Raw genomic sequence first — 12,625 nt, 5'->3', positions numbered from 1 at the left:
AATTAATTCCAATACGTGACAATAATCAAAGTTTGGACTGTTGTGTGTTCCCGGTCATTTTGTTGAATTTGAAAATTTCCCAAGTTTCAACCTGTTCTGCAAATTCGTTCTTAGTTATTAATTTAGCATATTTTAATTTAATTTAACTAGTTTAAATTATCATCAAATCACTTGTTATTGTTTGCCTAGATTAAATTGAATAATTTAAATCTTAGTACTTAAATAATAGTATCTATGAGATCGATATTTAGACTTGTCGTTTATTTACTATAACTTGACATAGTCTGCATGTTACATTTATTTCCAACTGAAACAGCATGATACAATATTTGGCGACAGTTTTTTTCGACCGTCGCTAGTAGCAACAGTTTTCTAAACCGTCGCTAATAGCGACGTTTTGTACAATTTGTCGGCGATTTACACTGGCGGCGGATTAACAAATAACCGTCGCTATATTAGCGACGTTTAGTACAATTTGTCGGCGATCTACATTGGCGACGGATTAACAAATAACCGTCGCTATTAGCGACAGCTAATAAAACCCGTCGCCAATAGCGACTATTTTACACAAACTGTCGCCGATGTATTAGCGACGTTTTGTACAATTTGTCGGCGATCTACACTGGCGACGGATTAACAAATAACCGTCGCTATTAGCGACAGTTAATAAAACCCGTCGCCAATAGCGACAATTTTACACAAACTGTCGCCGATGTAGATCGGCGACAGTTTGTCAAAAACCGTCGCTGTTAGCGACGGTGTAACTCAAACCTGTCGCTAATAGCGGCGGTTTTTGCCAAAACCGTTGCTATGTATCTAAATATACCGAGGTTCGCGAACATTTTCTTCAGCGATTTTCGCCTTTCTTCTCTGGTAATAGCGAAACTCTATCAATTTTTTTGCAGTTTCGGTTTTTTTACTTTGTACTAACAATTTTTCGTATTAATTTCGCAGATTTGCTCGTCGGCGTGATCTTCCAGCGTAACGTGGATCCGCATATCTTCGCGTACGTCAGGTTTTTAAAGCGTTTTCTTTACAGAAAATTTTATATTTAATTTTAAGTTTTACGTAGTACTTTATTTATTAATTTTAGCGTAGTATTTTATTTATGAATTTTAGCGTAGTAGATTATTTATGTAAAACCGTCGCTGAATATAGCGACTGTTCATTAAAAACCGTCGCTTAATATAGCGACGCTTTTGTGAAACCATCGCTTAAATTAGCGACGGTTAAGTATAACTGTAACGTCCCAGATTCAACGAGTCTATAGCCATGGCCGAGCGGCTCCTGGCAGACTTCTAGGTGGAGGTAACATGAATGAACCGATCTCACACCGAAATGAGAGGGATTCCGAGACTATTCGATGTAATGGACTGTACAGTTGAAGATGGCTTAAAAGATTTGATTGATACTACTCGTATCAAGAAGGCGCATCTTCTTTTCGGTAGCTCATCACATAAGATCTCCAAAGTTAAGCGTGTTTGACTTGGGGAAATTTTGGGATGGGTGACCCCCTGGGAAGTTTCCTAGGGTGCGTGTGAGTAAGGACGTAAGCACGCTGGAAAGACTAGTCTTGGTACAATAGGGACAGTCGTCGAATCTGAGGCATTACAATTACCGTCGCCTTCTATCAGCGACGGTCACGCTGAAAAGACTAGTCTTGGTACAATAGGGACAGTCATCGAATCTGGGGCGTTACAATAACCGTCGCTTAAATTAGCGACAGTCTGTCTGTAACCGTCTCTTTAATTAGCGACGGTATTTTTCAACAAAACCGTCGCTAATTTGTAACGGTTATTGAGAAACCGTCGCTGATAGAAGGTGACGTGACCTCCGGTTACGGACCACCAAACCGTCGCTAACCTTTTTTTTGTAGTGATTTGTCTTTTTAACTTTAAATTTTTGTTACTATGCTTTACATCATATAATTTATCATAAAATTAAAAATCTAATAATAATTAATTTAATTATTAAATATAATAATAGTCTATGAATAATATCGAATTCTTAAAAAAGTAATAATTTTGTTAAATTTATGAGAATGGCCACATCTGCGGCATTAATACTAGCGATGTAAGTGAGTTGAGAAGCTTGAGTTGAGCTCTATTCGTTATTGGATCGATTAAAACTCGGCTCCAGTTTGATTTGATCAGATTCAAGTAGCTCAATTCTTCACTCATTTCGAGTTCGAATTTTAATTGCTTCATTAATAACATTTGACTCGACACAAATGGAAAAAGTTAGATTTTCAGATTTTATCTTATGCAAATTAGAGCTTGTAGATCTAAATGATATATAGATCATGATATCCATGAATACTTCTCATCATTTGGATTTAGAAATTAGATTTGGTTTTTGATTTAGTAAAGTATTTATTTTTTTGTTGAGTTGTTTCATATTAAATTATAAAAATATTAATTTTTATGTTACATTTTTTTGTAATATAATTTTATTTTATTGAAGAATTTTAATATTTGGGGCAAAATTATTGCTTTGTAATATATTATTATTATCACAATAAAAGTATAACTCTTTTTTTTTCTGATATGTGCTTATTTGACTCAAGTATTAATTTTTACATCAAACATATTGATTTAACGGTAAATTTCAAAAAAATGTCTATGCCTATGTTTCAATTAAAATTCAGTACCTAGCCATTATTTTTTAGAAATCAGTACTTTACAAATCTATACATTTAGTTTTAACTACCCATAAAGCAAACTTTATATTTTTACCCTTTATTATTTAAATAAATATATTATTTTATCCACAAAAATTATATCATTTTTCTCCATTTAAAATATAATTTAACAAAATATTGTTTCTCAATTATCATGGAATAAAAATAAATACTTATTTTGACATACAAAGTACATATTATGGGGTTTCAGATACTTGATTTCGCTCTTTGAATGCTCCAAATATATAAGAAAATATTATATTTTCGAGCATTCACCATAAAATTCAGTCATTGTTGGTCCTTTAATGAAAAATGCATTAGGATGACTTATTCATGACATTTTATTTTTTTTAAAAAAAAAACATAGGTCATCACTCAACATGAAATAAGATTAAGTATTTATTTTGGCCAACAAAATACCTATTTTCGAGTTCTAAATGCTTGATTTTACTCTTTGAATACTCCAAATGTGTAAGAAAATACTGGATCTTTGAGCTATCACAATAAATTCAATAATTGTTGGTATTTTCATTGAAAATGCATTAATATGACTTATTCATGATATCTAATTTTTGAAAAAACATAGTTTCTCACTCATTGTTGAATTAGAAAAACTACTTATTTTGATCGATAACATACCTATTTTCGGGTTCCAAATATTTGATTTGGCTATTTGGATACTTCAAATGTGTAAGAAAATACTTAAATTTCAAGTAATATTAAGTGACTTTTGATTGTGTCATTTGTGAAGTTAAAATGTGATACTTAAATTGGTACACAAAGAATCTAATTAGAGTATATAAATACATGATTTTACCTCGAAAATACTCATATCCAATTATTTGATGCTGCCAAAATATAATTTTAAGTTAATATTAAGTGGCACCGACGATGATATTCGTGAAGCAAAAATGTGATACTTAAATTAATACAAATAATACATAATTCGAGTTCACAAACACTTGATTTTATCTTTCAAATACTCAAATTCATTTGAGCATGTCAAAATATATAATTTGAAGATAATATTTAATATTTTTTGATGATAAGATTTGTGAATAAAAAACGTTCTACCTAAATTGGTACAAATAGTACCTAATTTGATTTCAAATATACTTGATTTTACCCTTTTAAGACTCGATTTTGATTATTTTGGGATATAAAAAATATAGTTTCAAGTAATATTGAGTGATTTTTTATGTGTCATTTGTGAAGTTAAAATGTGATACCTAAATTAGTACAAAAAATATCTAATTCGAGTATATCAATACTTTATTTTACTCCCTAAATGACAAGTATTTTAATTTAAGTTTGCAAATACTTGATTTTGTAAATGAGATACTTACAATATGTATTAAAATACTGGATATTCGAATAAGCAACGTAAGTTCACCAAATATTGGTATTTTTATGGAAGATACATTTGGATGACATATTCATATCATTTAATAATTAAAAAAAAACAAATTCTCAACTAAGCATGAAAATTTTAAAGTACTTAGTTTTACTTGAGAAGTACCTAAATTGAGTTTGTAATTACTTGATTTCGTAAATGAGATACTCACAATATGTATTAAAATACTAGATATTCGAATAGGCAACGTAAGTTCACCAAGTATTGATATTTCCATGGAATAAGCATTTGGATGACATATTCATATCATTTAATATTTTTTCTGTAAAAGAAAAAAAAATTCCCAACTAAGCATAAAAATTTTAAAGTATTTGTTTTTATTTGAGAAGCACCTAATTTGATATTGCAAATATTTAATTTGATACATGAGATACTCATAATATGTAATAGTATACTGGATATTCGAATATGCAACGTAAGCTCACCAAGTGTTTATCTTTCCTTGGAAGATGCATTTGGATGACATATTCATCTTATTTAATATTTTTTTGTAAAAAAAATTTATCAACTAAGTATTGAAATTTTAAAATACTTATTTTTACATGAGAAATATCTAATGTGATACCTAAATTAATACAAATAATGCCTAATACGAGTACACCAATACTTGATTTTACCATTTAAATACTCAAATTCGATTATTTAATGGTGTCAAAATATATAATTTGAAGTCAATATTGAGTTGCCTTTGATGATGAGATCCGTGAAATAAAAATGTGATACTTAAACTGTTACAAGTATTATATAATTAGATTCCACTTATAATTGATTTTACCCTTTGAAAACTCAAATTTGATAATATGTATAATGAAAGAATATTGATGCATATAATGAATGATTACCATGATGAATAATGAACTATGTTTATTTATTTAAATGATATGAATGAGTATCATAATGAATTTTCCATGGAAAGATTGCATATTAGAATATCCAGTATTTTAATGCATATTGTGAGTATCTCATTTACGAAATCAAGTATTTTCAAACTCAAATTGGGTACTTCTCAAGTAAAACTAAGTGCTTTAAAAATTTCATGCTTATTTGAGAATTTTTTTACCAAAAAATATTAAATAAGATGAATATGTAATCCATGCTTAGTGATCGAGCAAAACTTTCATTGTAAAATTCTTAGTAAAAACTAATAATATTCAAGCTTTCAATAATCGCAAGTGCACGATGTCAAAATGTTCCATGCTTAGTGATTGAGCAAAACTTTGATTGTCTGAGGACTGTATTTCTCAATTATTATTCTCAGTTATTCAATTTTTAGCAGCGATACTTCATATGATTGTTTACTACTACGATTATTAAATAAAAACTCAATGAAATGGTTCAAGTATTAAATGATGAAATAAATAAGCTAGAATGATTGATTAAAGTTCAATGAGAAATGAATTTGTTGGGAATCTCGGTTCACCTACCCCTCGCTAATCTACTTAATTCATTCGACAATTATCTTTGCTTTCGACGAGATTTCATATCCAATTGAACACGCCCTCTCAAGCTATGCCAAACTAATTCAACTTAGTGAAGTAATTAAATCTCTTTAATTATTAATCAATTGTGAATTGCATGTCGTTTTATTAAATCTCATAGCTTTCGACCTATTGAACTATGACTATCGACGTGTATCCAACTTCATATTTCGCTGTAAATTGTAAATCCACGGATTATACTACTCGTTCCTATCACGGGCTATTCTCTCGAAGAACATCGTCCAGAAATCTTCAAATCTTCGCTCTAAGCTTTTTTTCTCTTTCAAAGCTTTGTGGCTGCTGAAAAGTCCTTGAACATGTCATCCAAATGCATCATGGATGGAAACGCGAGCATTTGGTGAACTTACGTTACATATTCGAATATCCAGTATTTTAATACTCATTATGAGTATCTTATTTATCAAATCAAGTATTTTAAAACTAAAATTAGGTATTTCACAAGTAAAACTAAGTACTTGAAAAAGTTCAATACTTAGTTGCGAATATATTATTTTAACAATAAAAAAATAATTAAATGAAATGGACATATTATCCAAATGCATCTTAGATTGAAATGCGAGCACTTGGTGAACTTACGTTGCATAATCGAGTATGCAGTATTTGTATAGAAATTATGAGGATCTCAGTTATCGCATCAAGTATTTTAAAATTGAAATTAGGTATTTCGTAAGTAAAACTAAGTACTTCAAAAAGTTCAATGCTTAGTTACGAATTTGTTTTTCTTTTAAAAATTAAAAAATATATTTAAATGAAATGTACATGTCATCTAAATGTATGTTGGATAGAAATGCGAGCACTAGATGGAATTACATTGTCTACTAGAATATCCAGTATTTTATTAACTTTTATGAGTATTTCAATTATCAAATCAAGTATTTAAAATTGAAATTAGGTATTTCGGAAACAAAAGTAAGTATTTAAAAATTTTTAAAGCTTAGTTACGAAATTTTTTTTAAAAAAAAAAAATAATTAAATGAAATGGACATATTATCCAAATGCATCTTAGATTGAAATGCGAGCACTTGGTGAACTTACGTTGCATAATCGAGTATGCAGTATTTGTATAGAAATTATGAGGATCTCAGTTATCGCATCAAGTATTTTAAAATTGAAATTAGGTATTACGAAAGTAAAACTAAGTATTTGAAAAAGTTTAATGATTAGTTACGAATTTATTTTTTTTTAAAAATAAAAAAAATAATTAAATGAAATGAACATATCGTCCAAATGCATCTTGGATGGAAATGCGAGCACTTGGTGAACTTACGTTGCATATTCGAATATCCAGTAATATTATACCAACTATGAGTATCTCATTTACCAAATCAAGTATTTAAAAATTGAAATTAGGTATTTCGCAAGTAAAACTAAGTACTTCAAAAAATTCAATGCTTAGTTACGAATTTTTTTTTCTTTTAAAAATTAAAAAATATATTTAAATGAAATGTACATGTCATCTAAATGTATGTTGGATAGAAATGCGAGCACTAGATGGAATTACATTGTCTACTAGAATATCCAGTATTTTATTAACTTTTATGAGTATTTCAATTATCAAATCAAGTATTTAAAATTGAAATTAGGTATTTCGGAAACAAAAGTAAGTATTTAAAAATTTTTAAAGCTTAGTTACGAAATTTTTTTTAAAAAAAAAAAATAATTAAATGAAATGGACATATCATCAAAATGCTTCTTAGATGGAAATGCAAGCACTTGGTGAACTTACGTTGCATATGCTAATATCCAATATTTTAATACTCATTCAGAGTATTTAATTTAACAAATCAAGTATTTTAAAATTGAAATTAGGTATTACGAAAGTAAAACTAAGTATTTGAAAAAGTTCGATGCTTAGTTACGAATTTGTTTTTTTTAACAATAAAAAAATAATTAAATGAAATGGACATATTATCCAAATGCATCTTAGATGGAAATGCGAGCACTTGGTGAACTTACGTTGCATATTCTAATATCCAGTTTTTTAATACTCATTCTGAGTATCTCATTTACCAAATCAAGTATTTTAAAATTAAAATTAAGTATTTCGCAAGTAAAACTAAGTATTTGAAAAAGTTTAATGATTAGTTACGAATTTATTTTTTTTTAAAAATAAAAAAATAATTAAATGAAATGAACAAGTCATCCAAATGCATCTTGGATGGAAATGCAAGCGCTTGGTGAACTTACGTTGCATATTCTAATATCCAGTTTTTTAATACTCATTCTGAGTATCTCATTTACCAAATCAAGTATTTTAAAATTGAAATTAGGTATTTCGCAAGTAAAACTAAGTATTTCAAAAAGTTCAATACTTAGTTTCGAATTTGCTTTTTTTTAAAAATTAAAAAAATATTTAAATGAAATGTACATGTCATCTAAATGTATGTTGGATAGAAATGCGAGCACTAGATGGAATTACATTGTCTACTAGAATATCCAGTATTTTATTAACTTTTATGAGTATCTCAATTACCAAATCAAGTATTTAAAATTGAAATTAGGTATTTCGCAAATAAAAGTAAGTACTTCAAAATGTTCAATGCTTAGTTGCGAATTTTTTTTAAAATAAAAAAATAATTAAATGAAATGAACATGTAATCCAAATGCATATTGGATGGAATGCGAGCATTTGGTGAACTTACGTTGCATATTCGAATATCCAGTATTTTAATACCCATTATGAGTATCTCATTTACCAAATCAAGTTTTTTAAAATTGAAATTAGGTATTTCGCAAGTAAAACTAAGTATTTGAAAAAGTTCAATGCTTAGTTGCGGATTTGTTTTTTTAACAATAAAAAAATAATTAAATGAAATGAAGATGTCATCCAAATGGATCTTGGATGGAAATGCGAGCATTTGGTGAACTTGCGTTGCATATTCGAATATTCAGTATTTTAATACTCATTCTAAGTATTTCATTTACTAAATCAAGTATTTTAAAATTGAAATTAAGTATTTCGCAAGTAAAACTAAGTATTTCTAAAAGTTCAATTAGTTGCGAATTTGTTTTTTTTTTAAATAAAAAATATTTAAATTCAATTTACATGTCATCCAAATGCATCGGGAATGATGAGTGGAAAGAGAAGATGACCAACAAAAATTGGTATTTATATAATTTTTTATTAATTAAAAGGGTAAAAAGGTAAAAATACATGAAACATGTAGTAAAAGTTAAGTTGGTCTTTTGTTAGGTATTAAAATACAAAAAAAAACTGATGGGTACTGAATCTTAAATAATCCGTAGACAGATGTATTTTTCTCCAATTCATCCTTGATTTAACTGTAAAAATATCATTTTTATAATTTGTGTAATAAAAAAGTGAAATTATTAATTTTTATTTCAAATATATTGATTTTACTCCTAAAATATTTCACCTAATCTCGAGCATATGTATGAAGGAATATTTTAAAATTTTATTTTTATATTAATTAATTTTAAATAAATCGAACAAATCTTCCATTTTATTGACCCTAAGTTTCGTTCAATTGATTGTGAATCGACGCAAGAAGATTTGGGTGGATTTTGAAGATTTGTTTTAATCAATTTTAGGGTTCTTCTCATTCATTCGATGTGTACCCAAAAGAAAAGGGGGTTTCGGTATTGGGTGGTTGGTTTCCTCTGCTAATTCTCTTCTACTCTTTCCTGTTAAATTCCTTTAAACCAATATCTTGATTGCCACTGATGTTTGTGTCCTCGCCCTGTTTCATCCCAAGTTAATTTACACCAAATTGATTTTGTTATACTGAGTAGCTTATGCATTTATTTAGTCACGGTAAAGCAGAGCACATGTTCTATTATTTGCCTGAAAAACCCAAATTGTTGCTTTCAGGAATGTACATGCCAAAGTTTAATATGTGGCGGCTTTATGAAGGCTGGAATGAGATTGTGAGAATTCAGAAGTTTCGCCGAATGGTTTCTTACGCTGGGTTTTTCGGCTTCACTGCTCTCATCAGCTATGCCTACACTAACAATACGTGAGTTTATCGCATTTGTTGGATCCTTTGTTTGTCTGCTTTTATTTGAATATCTATTTTATGGTTGGGTTTTGGTTTCTATTCCGGAAAGTCTGGTTAAAGTTTGAGGGGATACCATTGTTTTATCTTTTTCTTTGTTTTTTTGGTATAATCAGGACTAGAGCTGGATTCTCAAGAGCAGACCAATTCTATGCATCTTATCCGGCTGGGACTGAGCTTCTCGTAGACAGTACTAAGGTCAGTTAGTTACATTATTCGGATGTGTCATGGATTATAAACCATAAAATTTTCTTGTTTTTTTTACCCATTTTTAGTGGCATGTAGTCGGTGATACGTTTCTTGGGATTGGAGATTTCATCGATCTCTGGAGATAAAATTAGAATTTGAGACTGATGAGTGTTAAATTGTTGGAATGTTTGTATGTATCGAAAACCGGGGAGGCGGGGATGAAAATGAAGGATTCGATTGAATAAAGGATCATGGGCATCTATCTTTTGTACATAAGTAAGACCAGTGCATGGTTATGCAGAAACTCGGTCAGGCAGCATGCATGGTGACAAATAAAAATCAGAAAAATAGATAATTGGTAAGACTCGTAAGAAATTTTGTTGTGCGTAAATCTAAGCCCTTTGAGTTTCTTTTGATTTGTTTAACTGGGTTTTATTTAGTTTGTGATGTGGTGTTGATATTTTGGCAGAAGATATTGAATTAATGTATGAATTAGACTGAACCTGCTTGATCGATTTTGATTGTCTTCAACCTGATGCCAGTACTTTTCTCCTAAAGCATAATTGTGCGCTCTTTCCTTATTTTCATCTAGAATTTCTCGTGCTCTTTGCTTCACTAAAATTTTAAATGGGCTTTTGCTCTATATTATAGTCCTGCAATTCCAAATTTCTTTTTTCAAGCTGATGTTCTCTTGAAATTTTGATTCGCTGACAGCTATACAAAGTTGCGCTCGGGAATTGCTTTGAAATAGAGGAGTGGGGACCGATTGAATGGTGCATTTTGGCTAAGCATTTTGAACGCCAAGGAAAATCTCCATATGCGTATCATGCTGTAAGCTGGTTACGTGTTACAGTCAGTCTGTTTCATATTGTTTTCATAGCCTTTGCTCTTAAGTATTTTGTGACAATTCTAGCAGATTTCAATTAATGAAGTATGAAAAGTGATGAGTAGTTTGCATTTGTTCTATTTTCGTATGACATTTCTTCCGAAGGATCTGTATAGTGTTGCTTTCAACCTGGCATTAGCATTAGTTGAGAGGGAATATGATTAAAAAAAACCATGAATATTATGAATCTAGGCATGCTTGTATGCTGTACAACAATGTATTCGGATTACCAAACAATCATAGCGTATGCGAAGTTAAAATTGTGATTGTTGTATGTCATGTGAAGAAATGCAGCAATATAGAATATCTATTGAGATTTGGATAAAACCAAATGTTGTTGGGGGAGATTTTGTTTTTTTCTCCTAATTTAACGAGTTTTTTCCTAAGCAATGGGTTTGGTGTCTGTTACATTCCACATCTTACGATCAATTGATTGAATTACAATTGAATTATGAGGTCAGGGTGTTGGAGATTTACTTGAATTACTGCATTTTTTTTACCTCTTTAAGTTTTTCGATATGTCGTCAACACTGTCGTTTTTTGTGGTTTTGTAGCAATACATGGCGCACCTTGCATCGCAAGGGCAGCTCGATGGAAGTGGCTAGGTGAGTGGCACTAATTATTTATAGATACGAGCTCGAAATCTCACGCTTGAAGAATTACTACTCTATTAACGACAGTTTCAGATGAAAGAAAGTACTAAAAATAGTCGCCTTTATAGGATTGGAACGCAATACCATTGTGGAACAATTTATCTTATCTAGTGTGGAATACAATACCGCATTGTAATTTGCTTTGAGTCTCAAGGCTTGTAGTTAATTCTAATGTACCCAACATTGGTAATAATTGTTAGAATTTTAGTTATAGTTTTGCTACATGAAATTTCGAAAAAAAATATTATGTTAGATTGTAATATAATAAATAATAGAATCATGAAATTTCGAAAAAAATATATTATGTTAGATTGTAATATAATAAATAATAGAATGTAAAATTTACCGTTAAATTACAACCAAAATCATAATTCACTACAAAATAACGGTTGGATTACCGACGGTTTAAAAAGTGGTTGGATTAGCAACGGTTATAGGATAAACCGTCGCTAATATAGCGACGGAAGCGACGGTTTTTAATAAAACCGTCGCCTACTAAAGTAAGCGATGGTTTATCATATAATCGTCGTTAATATTGCGACTGTTCGAACAAACCCACGGCTTTCAAGTCTATCCACGGCTTTCTGAATCATCAAACATTATCAAGTTATTGAGAGCCAAATTTATCAAGAAAAATCTTCAGCACACATCTAATAGTTTTTTTTATCTAATCATTGAAGATCAATTTGTGCTTAGTATTTTGTTTTGAAAATAATTTTAATTGACAGTAAGAGTCTTATTGATCATTAGTTTAAGTTTGTGAAGTATTCTAAGAGTTTCACTTGGCAAAAAATAAGTCCTATTGAATCGGGTTTTCGTAAATTTTTTGTAATCCCCTAAGTGTTCTAGTGTATCCTTCCTGAGTGGAAGAAGGCATGACATAGTAGTTTTTCATATCTCCGAAAATCTAGAAACAAATTTGTATATTTTACTTTCTGTTTTTATATCAGTGTGATAGCTCAACTATTCATTTTATTAGTCATTTTCAGTGTACAACTATTTCAATGAACTTATTTTCGTATTGTGGTGCATATCTGTTGGTTTATAGATATCTAACTGACGAGAACTTCAACTTACTGTTGCTAACCCAACCGAGTTAATTTTGAAATTGTTGAGATTGTTTATTCATCACGTCTAAACCAATCTTCTGATCTAACTATGATTATTTTAAGTTGACATGTAAGATTAAGTTATAATATTTTTGTAATGCACTCCGAGGAACAATTATATTATAACTCCAAACTAATAAAGTACATTATGTCTTGAGTAAATGAAAAACAGCACAAAG

At 29.7% G+C, this 12,625-nt stretch overlaps 1 protein-coding gene across 4 annotated transcripts; it reads left to right on the top strand.

The window, feature by feature from the left end:
- Positions 1-832: 832 nt before the first annotated feature.
- On the top strand, positions 833-11,577 carry LOC140985650 (uncharacterized). 4 transcript variants are annotated; one of them, XM_073453526.1, is made up of 5 exons: positions 833-873; positions 9,426-9,570; positions 9,726-9,807; positions 10,513-10,629; positions 11,239-11,577. In XM_073453526.1, the coding sequence occupies exons 2-5, from the start codon at positions 9,428-9,430 to the stop codon at positions 11,287-11,289; spliced, it is 393 nt and encodes a 130-aa protein (XP_073309627.1). In that variant the 5' UTR covers positions 833-873; positions 9,426-9,427; the 3' UTR covers positions 11,290-11,577. The 4 variants fall into 4 exon arrangements, with proteins under 4 accessions (XP_073309627.1, XP_073309626.1, XP_073309624.1 ...); XM_073453525.1 differs by lacking the exon at positions 833-873 and adding an exon at positions 943-1,006 and having other exon boundaries at positions 11,239-11,575; XM_073453523.1 differs by lacking the exon at positions 833-873 and adding an exon at positions 9,008-9,203 and having other exon boundaries at positions 11,239-11,575.
- The last annotated feature ends 1,048 nt before the right edge of the window (positions 11,578-12,625 follow it).

This window comes from Primulina huaijiensis, chromosome 10 (assembly GCF_012295235.1).
Source record: "Primulina huaijiensis isolate GDHJ02 chromosome 10, ASM1229523v2, whole genome shotgun sequence".
NCBI classification, from domain to species: Eukaryota; Viridiplantae; Streptophyta; class Magnoliopsida; order Lamiales; family Gesneriaceae; genus Primulina; species Primulina huaijiensis.
The sequence above is the reverse complement of the archived record's forward strand: the minus strand, read 5'-3'. Positions and strand labels throughout refer to the sequence as shown.